The following is a 25,479-nucleotide window of genomic DNA, read 5'->3' on the forward strand; positions in this document are numbered from 1 at the left end:
CCACACCTGTCAGGTGAATGGATTATCTTGGTATAGGAGAAATTCTGACTAACAGGGATGTAAACAAATTTGTGCACAACATTTTAGAGAAATACGTGTTTGTGCCTATGGAACATCTTTTATTTCAGCTCATGAAACATGTGACCAACACTTTACATGTTGTGTTTATATTTTTGTTCAGTATATATGTTTTTTTAAATGTCAAATACACATCAATCCAAATGCCTCAGTATTTATATGTGGGAACACTTTCGATTGGAGAACCATCTAATGAGTGAACATGTAGTTCATCTGAAACATTCTTATGAGAGTTTGAAAACAACATGTATTTCGCTTTGCCCGTATTAAGCACAAGTTTTAAACCAGCAAGGGATTTCTGCATAGCTATAAAATCTGACTGTAGTTTTAGCACAGCCAGATCAACAGTTGGGGAAGTAGCATACATAATAGTATCATCCGCATAAAGATTAAGTTCACAATTTTTAACAGATTGACCAATGGTGTTTATATAAATAGGGAAGAGAAAAGGTCCCAAAATCGACCTCTGTGGTACATCTTCATGTACTTCAAGAAGTTTAGACTTAACCCCATCAATCACGATGGTCTGAGTTCTGTCATTAAGATAATCATGAAACCAAGAACAGGCGTCAGAGCTCAGGCCTATTGAGGACAACTTATTCAGTAAAATAGCATGCTCAACAGTATCAAAAGCCTTTGACAGGTCCACAAACAAAGCAGCACATTTCATTTTAGTGTCTAAAGCAATTGACAAGATCATGAACAACTAAAGTGGTTGATGTAATAGTGGTATGTCCAGGCCTAAACCCTGATTGGTTTACATTCCAAATTTAAAAAATTCAGATAATAATTAGCAAAGTTGTACATTTACCAAGGTTTCAAGAATCTTAGCTAGACAAGGAATCCTTGAAATGGGGTGATAATGATGAAGATCACTACTATCCCCGTCCATATGGAGTGGCTGCACAAGAGCTGATTTCCATACTTTTGGAATATTTCCTGATAACAATGTTAAATAAAAAATGTGAGTTATTGAGCCAACAATGATAGGCAGACCTGGATTCAATTGGTTAGCCTCTGTGGATCTCTTGTTGTCTATTGCCCACAAAGCATCCAGGTCTCCTTTTTCTGTAAATAGCCTAAAAGAAAAGCTGTACCAACTATAATTTCTGTGATCGTGCAGAAAGTTTACACTATCAGCATCCAGCCCAATATCATTGTGAATAGGCTTAGAAGTTCTTTCAAAGAGATAGCCCGCTGAAATAAAATGGTGATAAAATGCATCAATGATGTAATTTTTTCCCCGTAATGAGGCCAGTGTCTGAATTAATTTGTTGTGGCAGAGAGGAGGAAGTAGAACCCTTAAGAGATTTGACAGTTTTCCAGAATTTTGCCATTACAATTTTGCCAGGTTCCCATTACAATCTGAATAAGCGGTTACATAATAATCTGATTTAGCCTTTCTGATTTGTCTTACACAATGATTCCTCAGTTGTTAAAAGCTTGCCAGTCCAGGCCTGTGATCCCAGCACTGTGTGGTCATTCTGTTTAATTAGTGGCAGTAAATTATTACAACCTTCTTGGTGTAAAACCTGATGCCTCACTGGAGCAAATAAAGAATGCATTTTTTGACAAATCAAAAAAGGTACGACAATCTCCTAGTCTGCCATTTAAAAGCTTAATATACTTAGTAAATGTAGGAAAGGCACAGTTCAAGCAGCACAGATTTAGGGTTTGCTGCATGATGGTTTATATTGCAGCATCTCTGTCCAACCACACGAGTGCACTCTTGCACAGTATTTTTCTACCTTCTTCCAACATGGCATTCCCACGGTGTTCATGTATATTATATTTTGGTGTTGTGCGGATCTCTATGTTAACAGGGCTGTACAGTATGTTTACCAGTATATATATGAGCAGTGGCAGTTTTAGCATGTAAGTTTTGGTGGGGAAAACTCCGCATTTTTTCTTCGATGCGTGCCAGCAAAGGCACTACAGGACACAACACTAAACAATATATTAATTGCACTATAACAGTGACAAACGGTGCCCACAAACTGTTAGGGCCTACAGAAAGCTGTCCCAACAGCAGATATTTCTTTTCAGCACCATGGAGTGAATCCTTACCACGGCTACACCAGGCTATCAGCGGAGCCTTGTCTGGCAGCGACAAACGGTTAATTCAGCCTTTTAAACATTTACTGCCTTTAAAAAAAAACTGCTGATATGGCTGACTTGCTTGAACAAATGTGGTTTATACTGACAGTTAAGATGTACAAATTATGGCATAAGGGACGACGAGCGGATAAGAGGCAATCCGTCATTTTGATTAAGACATTAATGAGCGAGCTAGGACGGACGTAGTCAATATAACTATTGGTTCAGCACTTTTGAAATGTACAGCAACAGAATTCAGAACATGGGCCATTCTTACAGTATTATCCCTGTACACCAAGTCAGAACTGTAGGATAAATAAAGGGGGCATATAAGCAGACAATAAAACCTCTTACAATATTCAATGATGACATTTCTCTAAAACAGGCTACAGGCTACATGTGCACCACCAAGTCAGAACAGTAGGCTAAGTTAGGAGGGAAAAAGGGACCAAATGATTAGGGTAAGGCTACTAACCGCTTACTACACACCATACACTTAGTATTACTTTCTTAGCTACAGCATACATATCTCCCTGGCATATTACGTAATTTATGCAGCAGCATACAATACTTTTTTGGACTCACCTTGTTGTGCTGTGCTCACTTGAACAGGAAGGTGGCACGGCGGTCCTTATGTGCAAATTTTTGCATCAAAGTCTGGCATTCTCTGGATTTATGGCGCTTTCAAGAAAACCGGGAACTGAAAAAAACAAGGTCGAATCAGGAATCTTCAGGTCGGAGCTCTAAAAAGAGGTCATTCTGAGTTGGATGACCATTTAAGTTCACAGTTGTCTTGAGTTCACTGAAGTCTGAGATTTTCGAGTTTCCAGTTGTTTTGAACACGACAGAAGTCATGCTGGATTGACATTATGACCGGTGTTGAATGTTTATTATTTTAAGCTTGGAAAAGAGACCCTTAAGCCCAGACTTGGACCACACACCCACTCCACTGAATAGCAGGCTAGTGATTGCTTTGCAACGCTTGCAGTTAGCCACTGATTCCTTCCAAACCACTCATTGTTGTATTTGCGATTTCCAACTTGTTGTGTAATATTTATGAACACCGATACATTTGTATCTGTATTGTGTTTTATCTTCATATGACAAGGTTTGAAAGTGATTTGCCGGTAGATTGTCAATTTGATTCATGATAATGACTGCTAGCTTGCTAGCTAAGTTTGATCAGTCCAATCAAAGCTACGGTAGATATAATATGATTTTATGTCATTTAATCTGTGGCCAATGACCTTGAGCCTTCTTGGATGGGCAATTCTAATGTAACTCTATGGAAGCACCCAAGGGGCTTGAATTTTTGAGCTCTCCCGTAGATTTTTCAGTGACGTGGTGTCCCCATGAGTGACAGAACACTGAGCCAATCACAGCGCAACTAAAAAACATTACCAACCCCTACGCTCCGTATTTTCCGCGGGCTGTCCCACCACCACAGAAAGCACTGAGCTAGGCTGGAACACCTGCATGTTCGAGCTGCCTTAAGAAAGCAAAAGGGCGACCATGTTTGTGTGCGGCTTTATTAACTCAGTGATTTATAAACATTTTTTTTACCTTGTTTGCAAACTGAAATGTGACACGTATTAAAGCCAAATTAACATGCAAAAATAAATATCTGCAGTTGAAGTCGGAAGTTTACATACACCTACAGCCAAATACATTTAAACTCAGTTTTTCCACAATTCCTGACATTTAATCCGAGTAGAAATTCCATCTTAGGTCAGTTAGGATCACTACTTTATTTTAACTATGTGAAATGTCAGCATAATACTAGAGAGAATGATTTATTTCAGCTTTTATTTCTTTAATCTCATTCCCAGTGGGTCAGAAGTTTACATACACTAAATTAGTATTTGGTAGCATTGCCTTTAAATTCTTTAACTTGAGTCAAACGTTTCGGGTAGCCTTCCACAAGCTTCCCACAATAAGTTGGGTGAGTTTTGGCCCATTCCTCCTGACAGAGCTGGTGTAACGGAGTCAGGTTTGTAGGCCTCCTTGCCCGCACTTGCTTTTTCAGTTCTGCCCACAAGTGTTCTATGGGATTGAGGTCAGGGCTTTGTGATGGCCACTCCAATACCTTGACTTTGTTGTCCTTAAGCCATTTTGCCACAACTTTGGAAGTATGCTTGGGGTCATTGTCCATTTGGAAGACCCATTTGCGACCAAACTTTAACTTCCTGATTGATGTCTTGAGATGTTGCTTCAATATAGCCATGTAATTTTTTTCTCATGATGCCATCTATTTTGTGAAGTGCACTAGAACCTCCTGCAGCAAAGCACCCCCACAACATGATTCTGCCACCCCCATGCTTCATGGTTGGGATGGTGTTCCTCGGCTTGCAAGCTTCCCCCTTTTTCCTCCAAACATAACGATGGTCATTATGGCCAAAAAGTTATATTTTTGTTTCATCAGACCAGAGGACATTTCTCCAAAAAGTAAGATTTTTGTCCCCATGTGCAGTTGCAAACCGTAGTCTGGCTTTTTTATGGCGGTTTTGGAGAAGTGGCTTCTTCTTTGCTGATCGGCCTTTCAGGTTATGTCGATATAGAACTTGTTTTCCTGTGGATATAGATAATTTTGTACCTGTTTCCTCCAGCATCTTCACAAGTTCCTTTGCTGTTGTTCTGGGATTGATTTGCACTTTTCGCACCAAAGTACGTTCATCTCTAGGAGACAGAATGCGTCTCCTTCCTGAGCGGTATGACCGCTGCGTGGTCCCATGGTGTTTATACTTGCGTACTATTGTTTGTATTGATTAACGTGGTACCTTCAGGCGTTTGGAAATTGCTCCCAAGAATGAACCAGACTTGTGGAGGTCTACAATTTCTTTACTGAGGTCTTGGTGGTTTTCTTTTGATTTGATTTTATCATGATGTCAAGCAAAGAGTCACTGAGTTTGAAGGTAGGCCTTGAAATACAGCCACAGGTACACCTCTAATTGACTCCAATGATGTCAATTAGCCTATCAGAAGCTTCTAAAGCCATGACATAATTTTCTGGAATTTTCCAAGCTGTTTAAAGGAACAGTCAATTTAGTGTATGTAAACTTCTGAGCCACCGGAATTGTGATTAAGTGAAATAATCGGTCTGTAAATGGTTGTAAAAATGACTTGTGTCATGCACAAAGTAGATGTCCTAACCGATTTGCCAAAACTATAGTTTGTTAACAAGACATTTATGGAATGGTTGAAACACTTAGGTTGGAGTCATTAAAACTAGTTTATGTAAACTTCTGACTTCAACTGTTAATATACAGCACCAGTCAAAAGTTTGTACACACCTACTCAATTAAGGGTTTTTCTTTATGTTGACTATTTTCTACATTGTACAGTAATAGTGAAGACATCAAAACGATGAAATAACACACATGGAATCATGTAGTAGCCCAAAAAGTGTTAAACAAAATATATTTCAGATTCTTCAAAGTAGACACCCTTTGCCTTGATGACAGCTTTGCACACTCTTGGTATTCTCACAACTAGCTTCACCTGCGATGCTTTTCCAACAGTCTTGAAGGACTTCCCATATATGCTGAGCACTTGTTGGTTGCTTTTTCTTCACTCTGCGGTCCAACTCATCCCAAATCATCTCAATTGGATTGAGGTTGGGTGATTGTGGAGGCCAGGTCATCTGATGCAGCACTCCATCACTCTCCTTCTTGGTCAAATCGCCCTTACACAGCCTAGAGGTGTGTTGGGTCTTTGTCCTGTTGAAAAACAAATGACAGTCCCACTAAGCGCAAACCAGATGGAATGGCGTATCGCTGCAGAATGCTGTGGTAGCCATACTGGGTAAGTGTGCCTTGAATTTTAAATAAATCACCCTCCGTGTCACCAGCAAAGCACCCCCAGTAGGGTTGCACATTTTGGGGAATAGTCCAAGGTGGAAACTTTCCGTGGGAATTAACAGGAATATATGCAAATGAATATTAATACCATTTTAAATGTAGATATTTTTTCTATTGGATATATTTACCATATCATATGGAGACAAACAAACCTTTTACCTTAAGTAAATATAATTGCAAATGATTAAATCCTTCCAATAGAAAAAATATATAAAACATTTGTTAAGAATTTAACTTTAATTAAATGAGTGGACTCTTCACATGGGATGATTTCACTGAACAACAAAATAATGGGAATACTGAATGATCCTCAATGATCCATCGCATCTCCCAAAAACCTTTTAAAAATACATCTGTAAAATGATAGTCTTGAAACTAAAGCTTTGGTTGTCTTCCTCTCAGGCTTCCTTGTCTTCTCCCTGAACCCCCTTAATGTCCACCTCTTGAACATCAGACTCTGAGGCCTCATCTTCACTGTCACTTTTCAACCTTGTTGAGGATGGCTCATTGTCAGGCTCAAAAAGCCTCAATTTTGCCCAGATGCCCACCAATTTTTCAACCCTTGTATTAGTCAGCCTGGTGTGCCCGTGTGTGTGTGTGTGCCCGTGTGTGTGTGTGCCCGTGTGTGTGTGTGCCCGTGTGTGTTCCTGTGTGTGTGTGTTCCTGTGTGTGTGTGTGTTCCCGTGTGTGTGTGTTCCCGTGTGTGTGTGTGTGTGTTCCCGTGTGTGTGTGTTCCCGTGTGTGTTCCCGTGTGTGTGTGTTCCCGTGTGTGTGTGTGTGTGTTCCCGTGTGTGTGTGTGTGTGTGTTCCCGTGTGTGCCCTTGTGTTCCCGTGTTTGTGTGTGTTCCCGTGTGTGTGTGTGTTCCCGTGTGTGTGTGTTCCTGTGTGTGTGTGTTCCTGTGTGTGTGTTCCCGTGTGTGTGTGTTCCCGTGTGTGTGTGTTCCCGTGTGTGTGTGTTCCCGTGTGTGTGTGTGTTCCCGTGTGTGTGTGTTCCCGTGTGTGTGTGTGTTCCCGTGTGTTCGTGTGTGTTCCCGTGTGTGTGTTCCCGTATGTTCCCATGTGTGTGTGTTCCCGTGTGTGTGTGTTCCCGTGTGTGTGTGTTCCCGTGTGTTCCCGTGTGTGTGTTCCCGTGTGTTCCCGTGTGTGTGTGTGCCCGTGTGTGTTCCCCTGTGTGTTCCCGTTCCCAAACAAGGACCAGTTGTGCTCTGAGGTGGCTGATGTTGGTGGGATTTGGTGGATGATGGATGCAACAGGGGAAAGAGCCTCAGATCCACAAAGTCCCTTCCACCAGGTGGCTGATGAGATATGTTGGCACAACTGCCATAGTGCATCTCCATCCCAAAGCCCTTTCTTGGAAGTGTAGACACGGAAGTGTAGAGACACGGAAGTGATGACACCATAGGCCTTGTTGATCTGTGCACCAGACAGGATGCTCTTGCCAGCATTACTTGGGGTCCAACATGTACACTGTGGCATGGATGGGCTTCAGGCAGAAGTCCTCACGCTTTTTGATGTATTTCAGAACTGCAGTTTCCTCTGCTTGGAGCAACAGTGAAGTGGGCAGGGCAGTACAGAATTATTCTTTTACATCTGCAAGAGTCTGAACATCAGACAGGATGGCATCGTCTCCCTCAGTCCGTGCATTGCCTACTGCTATAGATTTTAGGAGTTTCAGGCTGCTTACCACTCTCCCAAAATACATAATCCAGGAGGATCCTCTTGATGGGGCTGTCCATATCGGCAGACTGTGATATGGCCATTACTTGGAGAGACTCCTTCCCCTCCAGGAGACTGTCAAACATGATGACAACGCCACCCCAACGGGTGCTACTGGGCAGCTTCAGTGTGGTGCTCTTATTCTTCTCACTTTGTTTGGTGAGGTAGATTGCTGCTATAACTTGATGACCCTTCACATACCTAACCATTTCCATGGCTCTCTTGTAGAGTGTATCCATTGTTTTCAGTGCCATTGTGTCCTTGAGGAGCAGATTCAATGTATGAGCAGCACAGCCAATGGGTGTGATGTGATGGTAGGACTCCTCCACTTTAGACCAAGCAGCCTTCATTTTCACAACATTGTCTGTCACCTGTGCAATACCTTCTGTGGCCCAAGGTCATTGATGACTGCCTTCAGCTCATCTGCAATGTAGAGACCGGTGTGTCTGTTGTCCCTTGTCTGTGCTCTTGTAGAATACTGGTTGAGGAGTGGAGATGATGTAGTTAATTATTCCTTGCCCACGAACAGTTGACCACCCATCAGAGATGATTGCAATACAGTCTGCTTTCTCTATGATTTGCTTGACCCCTTGAACTCTGTTGAACTCTGTATCCAGCAAATGAGTAGATAAAGCATGTCTGGTTGGAGGGGTGTATGCTGGGCGAAGAACATTCAGAAATCTCTTCCAATACACATTGCCTGTGAGCATCACAGCAGAGGTTTGAGTTTGAGTTTATTTTATTTTTACAGGGACAGTGCACACCACAGTCCCTGGGCAGGTTATTAAAAACAATTACAATATAGACAATCATTGAGCAGTGAGCACACGCAGAGCAACATAGGACAAGCAAGACATAGCATATAGACAGAGTGGTTAGAATGGATACTTCAAAGTACCATTCAGAAATGTTCTCATAGGATAGATGCTTCGGCGGTAATCTGTTCTCGTCCTGGGTTTACGTAATTTCTAGGTGAACCAGTTGTGTACACAGCTCGAGCAAGACATTTGTCGTGTCTTTACAGTGATTAAATTAAATAACATGCTATTTTCAAATCGATTACCTAACTTTGAATTATTTGATTAAATTAATCAGGCAATAACTAACTCATTAGGAATCCGGGGCACCACGGAAGCATTAGATTATATAGAGTGGCTATCTTCCGAATCCACTCTTAAAGATCTGAAGATCTTTTATATCAATAGCGGTCAATCATTAATTATTCTTTACCTTCTATCAGTCTCATCTGAACGTCGTAAAAATGATTGATTATCTCCACAAACCCTAGCATAAATTATGAATCACCAATATACAAATTTGCTTGATTATTTTTTTACTAACTAACTAAATAATCACAGAAATACATAAAAACAAATAGTAGGTATTGGTTACTAACCATGATGGAAAAGTCCCTAGTGGGCTAAGCCAATATGACGGCTTGGTAGACAAAGGGAAGGGGGTGTGGACTGAGAAAGAGCGGGAAAGGCAACATGGATTCACTACACACAGTCTATAATTATATTAATTGAAATGCTAATCCTTTGCACATGAACGGCCACTCATTCGAGAATAAATGTAATGTGTATATATATTTACGCCCGTATGTTGTTATTGTCTTCTCTGTTGGAATACTTGATCGTGCTGTAGGGTTCATCAGAGTCTCTGGTTAACTTTCATTGAAGTCACAGTCTTTCCTGGTTAGAATGGATACTTCAAAGTACCATTCAGAAATGTTCTCATAGAATAGGTGCTTCGGCGGTAGTCTATTCTCGCCCTAGGTTTACGTCATTTTTAGTGTCAGATTAGTAATTATACGTCTAAGATTTGTTCTTATTCTGTAGGGACCGATAGTCTCAAGTTTAACCATTTCCAGCCGTGTAGCCAATGCTCCACGTGGTATAGTCTTGTCCTTTGGTAGAGTTGTAGTTTAAACCACTTCACACACCACCGTCCCCCGGCATGTTTTGGTCTTAGAAATTCAACCATTTGCAACCTTAGCTTACACCTTGGGTTCTGTAGTAACCCTGATTTGTCCTAATCCTCGAAAGTAGTGTGCACACATCCATCTAGCACTGACTGAAACAGCGGGAGCAGTCAACAGTGTGCTGGTGTCTATTGTTTTTTTTTCATCAGTAATCCTCACTGCTTCTTGTCTCTCTACCAAATGCACCCAGACAGTGCCCTGTCTAACCCGGGGCTGCATGGCCAGTTTGTGGAGCTGAACGAGGCCTACAGGGTGCTGAGTAAGGAGGTGTCCCGGAGAGAGTACGACCTGCGGCTACAGCACCCTTTTACCGGGGGACAGGCCTTCAGACCCACCTCCACACAACCCCAGGTATGTAACCACACACACACACAGCCCTCCAGAGTTCATACACACTTTTAAAAATAGTTTTATTTACCTTTTATTTATTTCTCTGTCCCTCTCTCTCTGTTTCTCTCACTCTTCTCTCTCTGTCTCCCCCTCTCTCTCTCTGTCTCCCCCTCTCTCCCTCTGTCTCCCTCTCTGTCTCCCCCTCTCTCCCTCTGTCTCCCTCTCTCTGGCTCTCTCCCTCCCTCTCTCTGTCTCTCTGTCTCCCCCTCTCTCTGTCTCCCTCTCTGTATCTCTCCCTCCCTCTGTCTCCCTCTCTCTGGCTCTCCCTCTCTCTGTCTCTGTCTCTCTGTCTCTGTCTCTCTGTCTCTGTCTCTCTCTCTCTCAGGAGAGTATGCGCTACTAGGATCAGTTCAAACCCTGTCAACCTGAGGAGTGGGGGAGGAAGATGAACTTTAGAATAATTAGCTACTGTATGCTCATCATGTGACTGAGCTTCTCTTCAGGTAACATCATGGGGAAAGATCAGAGTGAAATTGATGATTGGACATTGATTCTGTATGTATGTACACTCTCATAGTTAAATAATTAATTCAGTAATTTTGTCACATTCTAGGAACGTAATCTGTCACTCCTAAACCTAAAGAATTTCTGAATTATGACAAACATCTGTGCCAAAATGTCACAATTGCCTATTACTGCTATTACTATTTTGTTACTCATTCATAGTCTAGACTAAATAGCCTGTAAACTCAGATAACTGTCTGTCTGTAGGCACAGGTGCCCCTGGCTCAGACCCAGGTTATGCTGTCATAGATCTGGTAATCTGTGTTTTTGCACGTTGACTTGGCAGCACTTGTGTTGATTGTAGAGATTCAACTTTTCCTGGTATATGACTTACATTTGTACTAGCACAGAATAATAAAACATGAATAATAATCAAAATGCCAATTCAACTGCCAACGATATTCCTCTGTGTGCTGTGCGTATGTCTGTGATGTCTGACAGGTGTCTCTCTCTTCCGGTCACACAGACAGTAGGAGTCTGTCCATAACAACTTCACGGACGAGAAGAACAGGTCATCAAGCAGATCTACAATGAGGGCAAGGTGTGTGAAAGAAGTTATAAACATATTGCATGTATTATAACTTATTACACTGTTCTAGTTAGGGTAGTAGTAATAATCAACATTGCATGGAATATGTATTAATATGATTTGTTGGTGTGAAATACCTGAGGCTGGAACTGATTTATATATTTCTTCATTTTGATTCACAGAGTGAACGGGTTTAAGAAGCAGACAGAGATTCCTCAGACAGAATTCTCAGGAGAAATACAAAATCACTTGCAACAAGTAGGAGTTTAGTAGAATACGAGCACATGGTAAAACAAGGGGGATTGATTTGGCCGAACACATCGGAAGAGGAATGGAGTCATTCAGGAAGGGGAGTGAACGGTTGATTGAGTTAGGAGTAGTTAACTTTTTCAGTGGTTTGTGGCAGACGTTGATGATGTGCACATCTCTCGTTTGCTTGGACCTTGGATACTAAGCCAAGGAGTTAAAAAACAAGTGTGTAATACCTGGGTGAAACGGAAACATTAATGGGGTACATGTCTTTGTCACAGTAAAGCCTCGCCCCACAGCCATTCTAGGTTTCTCCAGGCGGAGAATACGTTGTGGAGGTTTGGTCTGGTATCACAAGACTAACAGCAGTAGGTCATTAGCAGCACATCTCTTCCGCTATTGGATGGAACCAAGACTCCTGTTAGCCAGTTGCTAATTGGTTTGCATACCCGTGACATGCTGTTTCCCCCACGACCGTTCAGAGGCAGTCTCAACAAGATTCATGGGACTGTGTGAATTTGCCCACTTGAGATGGGGCATTCCAGATATTGTAAACTTCAGTGTTCCGTAATGTAAGTCTATGGTTCCGTAATGTAAGTCTATGGTTCCGTAATGTAAGTCTATGGTTCCGTAATGTAAGTCTATGGTTCCGTAATGTAAGTCTATGGTTCCGTAATGTAAGTCTATGGTTCCGTAATGTAAGTCTATGGTTCCGTAATGTAAGTCTATGGTTCCGTAATGTAAGTCTATGGTTCCGTAATGTAAGTCTATGGTTCCGTAATGTAAGTCTATGGTTCCGTAATGTAAGTCTATGGTTCCGTAATGTAAGCCTATGGTTCCGTAATGTAAAGACTTTAATCACAGGTAGAATCCCTTAATGACAGAAAGGGGGTGCTCTGCACAGCTGCCCTTGAACCACTGGGATTCAGTCATTGCTCTGTGTGTCAATGATATCATGGATCTCTTGACTCTGCTACTGGGCCCATGGTGGACCCAAATAGTCATAAAAATATACTGTTCGGGACAGGAGTTTTTCCTAACAATGTTACCTACATGCATAATTAGGGCCTTCTGCTTTTTCCTGGTTATGTGATGAGGAACAACTGTCCTTAGATATTCTATATACTTTGCCATTGAAATGACATGGAATCAAGAGACATTTTGAAAATGAAGTCATATTAGGACTTTTTAAAATGGTATTTAATGGTACACTTCTCTGATGTTGAAGAATTCATTTTAGGAATGGTAATTATACTATGGAAAGTACTGAAGTGCCACGCAGGCAGATTTATTGAGATTAGAAATGTATTTCATTTATTGCTGTGGTGACGGCCAACCGACACTTACCATAAGTCACAGATTGTGTTTTAGTGATGTTTAATGACAGCCTTAACTCGTCACGGTGTCGTGGAGTCATGCAATGATGAATAAATTAGTAAACACTGTTCCTCTGATCTCAACCAACAACCTCCAATGTTTCATTTTGAATTTGTTTCTCACCTGATTCCACGCTCGCATGTCCTGTCAGGTTTGGGAGTGAGCGAGTGGTGCAGTGTGTGTTAATGACTCTATGGCCTTGTGTTGTTTCTCAAGCCCTTAGCTGAAACCACAGGAGATAACAGGTCCCCGCATACCGACATCCCCTATGTAGTGCACAAGTGCCCCCTCATAACCAAAACACACCAAACTGACAGAGACTCTTCTGTCGACTTAAAGACAAACTGATGGGAGACAGGGTTCACTGTACGGTCTGGGCTGCTGATCAAGGTTTTGTAAGCCTCTGACTGTGACCTAGTGCTGCTGATCAAGGTTTTGTAAGCCTCTGACTGTGACCTAGTGCTGCTGATCAAGGTTTTGTAAGCCTCTGACTGTGACCTAAAGTAGTTGTATTATTCCAACCAAATAAATGATTAATATCAATTCACTGGGGGTGATCAGTTAGTGGTCTGTGTGTTTTATGTGTCTGTCTGTGAGAGCTTGGATGTGGATTTGGGTGAATGATATAAAGAGATCTTAGTGCAATAAAATTACCCCCTTTAATGTATCGTTATTATAAAATGTATTATGTGGCTGAGAAAGTGGAGTGGTAAATTATTGATTGACCTGCTGAATGACGAATTGAAGGGCGACGTTCACCTGTGTCCAGTGCGCGGGTGCGTCCATGTCATTTTGAAAAAGTTGGCAGTGCAAAGGTTACGCGGAATTCGGAGTGCGTCGAGTGGAGTGCGCCTTTTAATTGTGATCTGAAGGGCAAAGGACATTAGCAACCAATCATAACAGACCAAGAGACGCTGTCAAGGACCCTTCTCTTTGTGAACTGCTCTGGCACCATTAACTTCTATGTGTTATTATCAAAGAGGATAAAAGGATAAGTCGCCGCGGCACATGCGTCTTCAACGAAACGTCATCTAGGCTATTTCTCCGAGACACCGCTGTGGATAGGCTGCGCAGTGTCATGAGATGTGCGTTCGGCACCGTAGCCTCTGTGATTCAAGACATTAGTGTTGGATCGTAAATAAGTGCTTTTTGTCATTTTTAAACGTTTTTAGAGACAAGGATACAATATCGCAAAATATCTTATCGGGACTATAAAAATGGACCTGTAGTCACGCTACTACTGACGCTCAACCACGGACCGTTTCATGGGTTTCTGGCCAACAATGGGCGAATGTAACCGGTTTACATACCCGAACCTCTGGCTTTGGAATATTGGGGGCCATCATTCAAAGTTCACACAACTCTCAGTAAAATAGATGCAACCAAACTGTATTGAATTGAACGTGAACGACTGAGATTTATTAAACTAGGCTATTTGTCAATATGCAGGCTATTTGTCAATATGCAAAATGCATGTGTGCGCTTGATTGCCAAGAATGATTTGGCCGATTGATGGCATTCGATTATAAATTGTTATATTGTAGCCAAATACATGGTGCAATTGTTGATGAATTAAGTTACAATCTCAAGCCACTCATTTGAGTGTTAGCCTACTCATTTGCCATAGACGGATTCATAATTACTTGTATGTATACATTAATATATTTCACGTTCTTAACCAACGGAAAGGGAATGCCACCCGGTCTGTCAATCCATAACATGGAACCTAAGGACTGCAGATTGAATATTGATTGAGTGGAGTGAAAAGACAAAAGAAAATCATCAATTAATTTACGGAAAATTAGGCTTTTTGGAGTTCTGCACAATGGGGATTATGCTTCAAGTTATTCTAGGAATGTTTCAGTTCCTCTTGCTCTCCAGAATACCCACGTCCCATGCTAAGGTTAGTTATCTGACATACTACACTCTGGTAGACAGTTGTTTGCATGGAAATCTCAGGAGTTTAGATTTTTTTATTCCTTTGCCTGAATTATGCAACAAAACATGTGGTATATTTGAAGAGAAAATAAAGATGGGAATACAGTGACTTTAGGAGCAGTATAGCGTCTTTGTTTCGAACTGATCCTTGTGTGTTTGGAGCTTACCCCCACGGTCATTGACGCTCTGAGCTTATGAAGGTTTACAGAATTCTGTGGTGCACCTCTCACTCTCCTAGAGCATGTACCATGTTGACTAATGGTAGACTCATGTACCATGTATGGATAGGCACAATGTGGCACAACTCTGTCAGAATGACTGACATGTTCTTTGTAACACAATGTACAACACTCATGTACTGTACATGAGCGACATATGGGGATGGATAATAATTAGCCAACATAATAGACTCTCAGACACACAACTCTTCACATGGCAGATTGGTTTTATATCAAGAACATGTAGTGACCCGAAGCTGCCCTGATTGAGCTGTGTAGCCGTGGGATATATCAGGTTGGAGGTCCTGGGAATCATGTTGTATTGGGGCCCACATCTCTCTCTCTCTCTCTCTGACACACACACACACACACACAGTGGTCACAACGGCTTTTTCTACTCGTCCCCCTGGGGGAAAGCTGGGTTAATTTTGGCAGTTAGAAGGTCTAAGACTGATGCTGCAGCTGGCACTGTGGGCTGCTGCAAGAGCTTGGCTGGCACTGTTTACATTACTTGTGTGTGTGTCAGAGAGGGAGACACAGAGAGAGTGAGACTGTGCCAGTGTCAGCCAGGAAGAAATGCAACCAGCCTGGAGGGGAATAGTCTTCTCTGGGAGCAGTACAACGAACACACACTTGGGGTGACAGTATCAACTCCTCCACAGGGGCCAGTCTGTGGAGCTATAGCCCGCCCTACTTCTCCTAGGGGCCAGTCTGTGGAGCTATTGCCTACCCTACTCCTCCTAGGGACCAGTCTGTGGAGCTATTGCCCACCCTACTCCTCCTAGGGGCCAGTCTGTGGAGCTATTGCCCACCCTACTCCTCCTAGGGGCCAGTCTGTGGAGCTATTGCCCACCCTACTCCTCCTAGGGGCCAGTCTGTGGAGCTATTGCCCACCCTACTCCTCCTAGGGGCCAGTCTGTGGAGCTATTGCCCACCCTACTCCTCCTAGGGGCCAGTCTGTGGAGCTATAGCCCACCCCACTCCTCCTAAGGGCCAGTCTGTGGAGCTATTGCCCACCCTACTCCTCCTAGGGGCCAGTCTGTGGAGCTATTGCCCACCCTACTCCTCCTAGGGGCCAGTCTGTGGAGCTATTGCCCACCCTACTCCTAGGGGCCAGTCTGTGGAGCTATTGCCCACCCTACTCCTCCTAGGGGCCAGTCTGTGGAGCTATAGCCCACCCCACTCCTCCTAGGGGCCAGTCTGTGGAGCTATTGCCCACCCTACTCCTCCTAGGGGCCAGTCTGTGGAGCTATTGCCCACCCTACTCCTCCTAGGGGCCAGTCTGTGGAGCTATTGCCCACCCTACTCCTCCTAGGGGCCAGTCTGTGGAGCTATTGCCCACCCTACTTCTCCCAGGGGCTGGCCTGTGGAGCTATAGCCCGCCCTACTCCTGGGGATGTTTTGCGCTGATTGATTTGTGATTTGAATGAAACACCCATGTGATCTGACATGTTTCTTGTTGCTCAGACACTACAGTATGTGTTCACAAAATGGCCACACACACATCGGTGAACTCCAAATGAAATGGGGCCAAACCGGAAACTGTAAAGAGAGCACAGGGGCAGGGTTGGGCGGTTGGGCGAAGTCTACATTCTCTCAGCAGTGGCCCTGGTCCACTCAGATCTAATAATGACGGTGGGTGGGTGTGATGTGTTTGCGTGCGTGCGTCTGTGTGTGCTTGTGTTTTGTGTGTGTGTAAACTACATAGTATGTTTTTTTGTTGTGTGTTACTCACCTGGCTAAGGTATTCGGTATCAGTGTAGAGCATGAGAGCGTACGAGGGGCTGTGGGATACGAGGGGCTGTGGGATACGAGGGGCTGTGGGGTACGAGGGGCTGTGGGGTACGTGGGGCTGTGGGGTACGTGGGGCTGTGGGGTACGAGGGGCTGTGGGGTACGAGGGGCTGTGGGGTACGAGGGGCTGTGGGGTACGAGGGGCTGTGGGGTACTAGGGGTCGTCTCTGTATATAAGGTTAAAAACATGCAGGGATTTACCACCTGACACACCTCTTCTTCTGCCTCTGCTCTTCCAGCTAGCCCACTGGAGACCTGTGGACACCACCCCCAAATCGAGAGAAGGTACCCCCCCCCCCCGTGATAATCACACCAGCATATATGAACAGGCTGATGATGAGTAACTGTGTGTGTATGAATAACAGAGTGGAGATTCATAAAGTGAGAATGAATACATTATGACTAGATTTGTGATGTGTTAGTGACCTTGTCAAACCTATTCATCTGACATTTCTGTCTCTCCCTCCCTCCAGTGCGTCGGTGGTTGGAGGTGTACTCTCGGAGTGGTTGTGAGCCCAGGGATACCCTGGTGGAGGTGTGGCGGGAGTTCCCGGGAGAGACGCATCACCTCTTCGTGCCTTCCTGTGTGTCGGTCCGCCGCTGTGGTGGGTGCTGCTCCGACGAGGCACTGGAGTGTGTGCCCTCACTCACACACTCTATCACCATGGAGGTACACACTCACACACTCTATCGCATTGGAGGTACACACTCTCACACACAGAATGATTTGTAACCGTAGTTTGTGTCTTTGTACTCTGCAGCTAATGAAGACCTCCTTCATGAAGCATGAGCTCATTGAGCTGGACTTCGTTGAGCACAGCCAGTGTGAGTGCAGGTGAGCACACACACACACACACGCGCGCGGTCTATGCATGACTGCATTCTCTGTGTGTGTCCTCAAATAACCCGCTCTCTTTCCCTGTAGACTAAAAGAGAATCTTCAATCGGCCCCTACCAGGTACAGTACTGTATGTATGTGGCTGTCTGTGTACATTTGTGTTTTGTCTGTGTGTGTGTCTCTTAGTGTGTGTTTGGGTATCTGTTTCTGTGTTCTTCTAGCTTAGTGAGTTAGCGTCTTTGTGATGCTCGAGCGCTAGCCTAATATCCCATGGGACAGTTCACCTGCCACTGTCTCCATAGAGATACCTTACCCTTTGTGCTGAGTGAGTGCTCTGAGAGCAATTACCAAAGCAGATCGAAGTTTCTATTTCTACACAACATTATTATTACACCATGTTATTTTATAGTATTTCTGAGAAGACGCTAAGGCAAGGCTACTTTTGCTCTGTCACATGTTTGGAAGCCCCAGCCCACCCCTGACCTAGTGGCAGAGTGACTAGCTGGCGTTAGACCAACAGAGCTGGACAGAGGTCAAGGCCCACAAAGAGGGAAAGTTAGGGAAAGAGTGAAAACAGAGGGATAGAGAGAGAGTAAAAATAGTTTTTTTTAAATGTATTTATTATTTAACCTTTATTTAACTAGGTAAGTCAGTTAAGAACACATTCTTATTTTACAATGACAGCCTAGGAACAGTGGGTTAACTGCCTTGTTCAGGGGCAGAATGACAGAATTTTACCATGTCAGCTCGGGGATTCGATCTAGCAACCTTTCAGTTACTGGCCCAAGAGTGAAAGCTTGAAAGGGAGACTGAGGCAGACATTTTATTTTCTAATAAAGCTGTTGGACTTTAAGGGTATCCCACAAAAAATGGAATTAGAGGCATTTAACTCAGTCTATAATGTATCTATTTAGATTTTGATCTGCTATTGTGATGTATTGTTGTTTGACACAGATGTATGTCTCTGACTAATAGGCCTGCGAAGCCTCTGAGGAAAGGCAGGAAAAGGGAGAGAGGAAAATCCAAACGAAAGAAAAGTGGAACTATGTAAGTTCAACTAAACATGCTAAATTAACTCCTGAGTTGTTGCTTCTTTATTTACATAAAGCTTTATGAACAAGCCTAAGCAACTATCTGTTTTTCTGTGGGTACGCACAAGTAATTCCAAGAATATCACTCCACACACAGCAGAAAGTGAATTCAGCCTTTCTTCTTCAATTCTCCACCCATCATGCTGCTGTCAGCTATGTCCTCTTATAGGGGTCAGAGTTCACTCAGTGTCTCTCAGGCCCATCCATCACTCAGATCAGATCCCATTGAGTTACTGGCAGGTGTGTAATCTGCCTAATTTGGTGACTCATTTTCTCTGTGGCAACCCAGCCACAACCTCCCTCCCTCTCGGGGCCAGCCCAGCCACCACCTCCTCCCTCTCTCTGTGCCAGCCCAGCCTCCACCTCCTCCCTCCCTCCCTCTCTCTCTGTGGCAACCCAGCCTCCACCTCCTCCCTCTCTCTCTGTGGCAACCCAGCCACAACCTCCCTCCCTCTCGGGGCCAGCCCAGCCACCACCTCCTCCCTCTCTCTGTGCCAGCCCAGCCTCCACCTCCTCCCTCCCTCCCTCTCTCTCTGTGGCAACCCAGCCTCCACCTCCTCCCTCTCTCTCTGTGGCAACCCAGCCACCACCTCCTCCCTCCCTCTCTGTGCCAGCCCAGCCACCACCTCCTCCCTCTCTCTCTGTGCCAGCCCAGCCTCCACCTCCTCCCTCCCTCCCTCTCTCTCTGTGCCAGCCCAGCCACCACCTCCTCCCTCCCTCTCTGTGGCAACCCAGCCACCACCTCCTCCCTTCCTCTCTGTGGCAACTCAGCCACCACCTCCTCCCTCCCTCTCTGACAAACCAGCCACCACCACCTCCTCTCTCTCTCTGTAGCAACCCAGCCACCACCTCCTCCCTCTCTCTCTGTGGCAGCCCAGCCCAGCCACCACCTCCTCCCTCCTCTCGGTGCCAGCCCAGACACCACCTCCTCCCCCTCTCTGTAGCAAACCAGCCACCACCACCTCCCGCTCTCTCTGTGGCAACCCAGCCACCAGATCCTCCCGCTCTCTCTGTGGCAACCCAGCCACCACATCCTCCCTCTCTCTCTGTGGCAACCCAGCCACCACCTCCTCTCTCTCTGTAGCAGCCCAGCCACCACATCCTCCCTCTCTCTCTGTGGCAACCCAGCCACCACATTCTCCCTCTCTCTCTGTGGCAGCACAGCCACCACCTCCTCCCGCTCTCTCTGTGGCAACCCAGCCACCACATCCTCCCTCTCTCTCTGTGGCAACCCAGCCACCACCTCCTCTCTCTCTGTGCCAGCCCAGCCTCCACCTCCTCCCTCCCTCCCTCCCTCTCTCTCTGTGGCAACCCAGCCTCCACCTCCTCCTCCCTCTCTCTCTGTGGCAACCCAGCCACCACCTCCTCCCTCTCTCTCTATGGCAGCACAGCCACCACCTCCTCCCTCTCTCTCTGTGGCAACCCAGCCACCATGTCCTCCCTCTCTCTCTGTGGCAGCACAGCCACCACCTCCTCCTGCTCTCTCTGTGGCAACCCAGCCATGACCACTCAGCCAGGCCCACACAAAGATGGCCTCTCTGTAGCTGCTTCATTAATTAAATCACTTCATTGAAGAAGTCCATTAGCCTCCCAGACAGGCCAGGGTGAGTTAACTCAGTCATGGATGGACTCACTTAGACAGACTGAGGTTAACTCCCTAATGGGAATCCCAGCCAATGGCACATTAAAGGGTCTCTCAGACAAGAGGATGTCTACTGCAATGGGCACAGGGACAGCTTTATTCCTCTTGATTCCTATGTGGAACATCAGGTTTGAAAGCCACTGGTGTCTGTTTTAAAGTTGCAGTATTTGTTCTATTCTTCTTACCGCCACAGACCCTCCTCTCCCCCCACTACGCCCTCTCCTCCCCCGACCACCCCGTCTCCCTTGCCAGGCCCTCGATGTACCCCCTGTCCTGGGAGGAAGTGGACACTCGATTTGCATTTGTGTCGGTGTCGCTGCAACGTGACCACAGAGAGCTGCAGTCAGAAAGGGAGGAGGCTCAACCAGCACCTCTGCAGGTCAGTGTCCAGTGACAGCAAACCACCTTCAAAACCAGAGCCATAGAAGGAGAGCTTGAACCATTAACAGAGATGTAGTATCAACTGTGACCATGCATCAACCACATTCAAACCTGGCTAAACAACATCCCAACATTACGTATTTAATCAATCTGATCTAAACTCTCTCTCTTGTTTCATTTTTTGTTTTAGATGTGAGGCCAGGAGGCGGTGATGCTCTTTCTCTCCGATGGTTCCAGACTCACTCTCATCCATGCTCATCCACTCTCATCCATGCTAAGCAGAAGTCTGGGCAACAAAGAGGAATGGAGGATGTACCCCTAACTCTCCTCTTCCTTGCCCTCCAGAACCACCAAGTCAGTGCAGTATTACAACATAAATATATGTACCTGTGTGTAGAGCTGTATATGTGTAGTCAGTCTCATCACACAGCTTCTTCAGGCACTTAGCTGCTATCGTCCAGTCAACATGTATGTAACACTCTCCTTCACAAGAGTAAATGATGGGACCAAATGTAAAGAGTTTAGATGTCTGGTAACATGAGGGCGATGTGAGGTAGTGAGTCGCCAGGACGTAAGTTGTGGACCAGACAGAATTCAACACTCACACCTCCAATGCTGTATGGGACATTGGAACTTTGGACATGAAGAGGATTTAAAGACTGATCACAGATCAGATTTAACAGACGTGTTCATGTTGAGTTTTGTTGTCTTCATAGACACCATGGGTCAGTTTTGCCCATGAACTGCTATTGGACTGTTTTGCAGAAAGACAATGGCAACAGACATAATGATCCTGATATTGATACGTGTGTTATATTTTGTGTACAGGGAGACCCCCAATAGGAGGGTCAAGTCATTAAAGTGCAGTAAGGATATAGAATAGTGAATGAACATACATGCACACATGTACACACACACACATGCACACACGTACCAGCTATTTGTTGTGTGTATAAAGCCGTCAGGGATACCCCATGGACCTATAGCTAAGTGAGTTGAATAGCTGCAAAGACTGTATCTGTGTGGTCTACACACTGAATGGCACAGATGGGTTAACATGCCACAGTTAGTCTCTCTCATTCACAGCATATGGTCACAGGCTGGATCACTGAGGGGTTTTACAGGCTGGATCACTGAGGGGTTTTACAGGCTGGATCACTGAGGGGTTTTACAGGCTGGATCACTGAGGGGTTTTACAGGCTGGATCACTGAGGGGTTTTACAGGCTGGATCACTGAGGGGTTTTACAGGCTGGATCATTGAGGGGTTTTACAGGCTGTATCATTGAGGGGTTTTACAGGCTGGATCACTGAGGGGTTTCACAGGCTGGATCACTGAGGGGTTTTACAGGCTGGATCACTGAGGGGTTTTACAGGCTGGATCACTGAGGGGTTTTACAGGCTGGATCACTGAGGGGTTTTACAGGCTGGATCACTGAGGGGTTTTACAGGCTGGATCACTGAGGGGTTTTACAGGCTGGATCACTGAGGGGTTTTACAGGCTGGATCATTGAGGGGTTTTACAGGCTGTATCATTGAGGGGTTTTGCAGGCTGGATCACTGAGGGGTTTCACAGGCTGGATCACTGAGGGGTTTTACAGGCTGGATCACTGAGGGGTTTTACAGGCTGGATCATTGAGGGGTTTTACAGGCTGGATCATTGAGGGGTTTTACAGGCTGGATCATTGTGGGGTTTTACAGGCTGGATCATTGAGGGGTTTTACAGGCTGGATCATTGAGGGGTTTTACAGGCTGGATCATTGAGGGGTTTTACAGGCTGTATCACTGAGGGGTTTTACAGGCTGGATCATTGAGGGGTTTTACAGGCTGTATCACTGAGGGGTTTTACAGGCTGGATCACTGAGGGGTTTTACAGGCTGGATCACTGAGGGGTTTTACAGGCTGGATCACTGAGGGGTTTTACAGGCTGGATCACTGAGGGGTTTTACAGGCTGTATCATTGAGGGGTTTTACAGGCTGTATCATTGAGGGGTTTTACAGGCTGTATCATTGAGGGGTTTTACAGGCTGTATCATTGAGGGGTTTTGCAGGCTGGATCACTGAGGGGTTTTACAGGCTGGATCATTGAGGGGTTTTACAGGCTGGATCATTGAGGGGTTTTACAGGCTGGATCATTGAGGGGTTTTACAGGCTGGATCATTGAGGGGTTTTACAGGCTGGATCATTGAGGGGTTTTACAGGCTGGATCACTGAGGGGTTTTACAGGCTGGATCACTGAGGGGTTTTACAGGCTGGATCACTGAGGGGTTTTACAGGCTGGATCATTGAGGGGTGTTCTGTCATCTGTTTGATTTGGTTTTTGTCTCCATCTCTCCGCTCTGGAGTGAATGAGCTGTTCACGCCGACAGGGCAGTGAGGGGAATGACAATGATGAGGCTTGGCTATGGTCCAAGGGTTCACACACACACTTCTGATTAGAAATGAATGCAATATAAGAGTCTAAATAAGTCCAAATGTTTGTTTCTGTTTAATTTTCTTTGTAGAATTTGTTATATTTTGGCATAATTTTGTCCAGTTGACTTATTAGATGTTGTATATTGTGGAATGTTTCTTTGTTTCGTTTTTATTTGTCCATAATCCGTGTACATAAAGAGTCCCTCTGGGTGGCCGACAAAGACCACTAGGTAGACGTCAGGCATTTAAACATATTGAGAGAGTTCTCAATGGCCACAAAATAGGACACAATATACATTCTAATGGGTAACTAAAATAATGACCAGAAAAATGATGTCTAGCAAATACACATTCCCACTGCAGTGAAAATACACCATTTAGTTCTCTGTCTGTGTGGGATATGTAGAGCTGTGGGGTTAGGATACAGCTACAATATTGGTTAGAACCCCATTCAACACTGAAAATAGTTCATTTCTACTTAACATTGTTCAAGCTTCCAATCTGTTCCTCTTCTTAGCAGTGCTGGAACCCCACTAATGTAATTCCTGAGCCTGTGTCACATTCCAAATGTTATTCCACTGACATTCCTTTTTATATTGTCCTTTTATTTCAAACTCAGTCTGAAAAGTCTCTTTTCACTAAGCAATAAGTATGGTCTCTGATTCAGAGACTGAGATGATCATATGAGTATTTTAGCTGAAGTTGTAGCAGATTCCTCTCCAAAATATGAGATAAAACTCTGACAACATATCAGCTATTCCTCTGAACTCTGCCTGTTAACAGATATATAGCTGAGGGATTTGTGAGCTGTATGTGACGTGTGTTTGAATTCAGGCTCTGAGGTTGGTCCTGTGAGGGCAGTCAGACCAGACTGTGCCTCCCCTCCCTATAGCTGGAAGCATCTGTGAGCTCATCTCCTCTGAATGGTGGCCAATGAATGCCAACCCAAAACCCCCGAGGTATATTTCGCAAAGCATCATTGTCTAGCTGTGTGTTGGTCCACAGGAAACTTGCCAGTTACAGAAAGACACTTCTAGAAGGGACTAAATGCTCTATTCAAGCAGTAGTATACTACCCATGTCCATGACATAGTCTAAATGAATGTGCTGGTTGCTCCTCTTGTCTGCACGCACCTAGTCTTCCCTCAACCACCTTGTTGTAGACCCACGAGTTGGACAACGCGAGTCTGGCAGATACCCTATCTACTGTAGACTGTCCAGGTAGACCTATTCTAGCCCCCATGATCTTATACTCAGCTATAGCAGGCAGACCCTGACTAAACATACATAATACTATCTTATGTCTTATATCCAACCACCATCTTGTGTATGATGTAGAGCATACTTTAGAATGTCTTGTAATTCATTCCGACTATACTCCCATGTTAGACTGTACAAATGCGTTGTGATGTGTATATCACTGATACTATTTATGCTGCTACACCTTTTGTGCCCAATCTGATGTAAGTGTGCAACTGTCTGTACCATGCAGAGTAGGCCTATATTATGTCTGACTAATCAACTCGATGTCTATGTAAACAAAGCATACTGTCCTATTGAAGATGTTAATACTACCAGGAAATGTTCAAAACAACCATGATACAATGTTCCAGATATGATTAAATGAAACGTCTTATTTTTCGTAAAAGGTATTGTTATTGGTAGTCTCTCCAATGTCCTTCCCGTAAACACTTTGACGTCATCCCTCTTTTGCCATCCTCCCTCCTCCCTTTTCTTCATTCCTCTCTTCCCTTTCATCTCCCTGAACAATAATGAAAGATAAACAGGCTGAGGATTAGAGTGACACCCTGGGAGTGAAGGACGGAGGGATATAGAGTGTGTGAGTGACGTGATATGAGAAATAATATTGCCTCTCCTCCTCACATGAACTGTGCTGAATCAGCCACACGTGTGTGTGTGTGGGGGGAGTGGGGGGGGGGGGTCTACGTCACTGTCTGTGTGTGTACTGCTGAGTGGCAATTCTTTTAATCTTCAAACGAGTGATGATAATGTGATTTTATGGGAATATACTCAATCGTCCTCATATGGACTTTTCATGTCAGAGGTTGTGAGGCAGTGACAGTGCAATTTCCATTAGCAGATGATCTCTCTCTCTCTCTCTCTCTCTCTCTCTCTCTCTCTTCCTCTTCTATCTCTTCCTCTTCTATCTCTCTCAGTGATGCAGTTCATCTTTTGGGGTCCTCCACACCCTGAGATAGGCAGCTCTTTCTGTCTGTCTGTCTGTCTCTCTCTCTCTCGCTCTCTCTCTCTTTCATCTTCTATCTCTCTCAGTGATGCAGTTCATCTTTTGGGGCCCACACTGAGAGAAAGACAGAGTGGGCTCCAGTGAGAGTGAGCTCAAGGCCGATGCTGCCTGGCCTACCT

General features: G+C 44.7%; 1 protein-coding gene across 6 annotated transcripts in view; it reads left to right on the top strand.

Moving 5' to 3' along the window:
* The window catches only part of LOC110504679 (vascular endothelial growth factor A), a 25,895-nt gene extending 1,153 nt beyond the window's left edge, over nucleotides 1-24,742 (top strand). For 2 of the 6 annotated variants that reach the window (XM_036969964.1, XM_036969963.1), the window contains exons 2-12: nucleotides 9,923-10,083; nucleotides 10,448-10,565; nucleotides 11,093-11,167; nucleotides 11,338-11,413; nucleotides 16,970-17,015; nucleotides 17,204-17,400; nucleotides 17,492-17,565; nucleotides 17,656-17,688; nucleotides 18,544-18,615; nucleotides 20,495-20,680; nucleotides 20,873-24,742. In XM_036969964.1, the coding sequence (XP_036825859.1) occupies nucleotides 11,157-11,167; nucleotides 11,338-11,413; nucleotides 16,970-17,015; nucleotides 17,204-17,400; nucleotides 17,492-17,565; nucleotides 17,656-17,688; nucleotides 18,544-18,615; nucleotides 20,495-20,680; nucleotides 20,873-20,894 (717 nt within the window). In that variant the 5' untranslated portion in view covers nucleotides 9,923-10,083; nucleotides 10,448-10,565; nucleotides 11,093-11,156 and the 3' untranslated portion in view covers nucleotides 20,895-24,742. Of the gene's footprint in view, nucleotides 1-9,922; nucleotides 10,084-10,447; nucleotides 10,566-11,067; nucleotides 11,168-11,337; nucleotides 14,685-16,969; nucleotides 17,016-17,203; nucleotides 17,401-17,491; nucleotides 17,566-17,655; nucleotides 17,689-18,543; nucleotides 18,616-20,494; nucleotides 20,681-20,872 lie in introns of all 6 variants that reach the window. The other 4 variants (XM_036969968.1, XM_036969966.1, XM_036969967.1 and 1 more) reach the window with 4 other exon arrangements.
* The last annotated feature ends 737 nt before the right edge of the window (nucleotides 24,743-25,479 follow it).

This window comes from Oncorhynchus mykiss, chromosome 31 (genome assembly GCF_013265735.2).
Source record: "Oncorhynchus mykiss isolate Arlee chromosome 31, USDA_OmykA_1.1, whole genome shotgun sequence".
Lineage (NCBI taxonomy): Eukaryota > Metazoa > Chordata > Actinopteri > Salmoniformes > Salmonidae > Oncorhynchus > Oncorhynchus mykiss.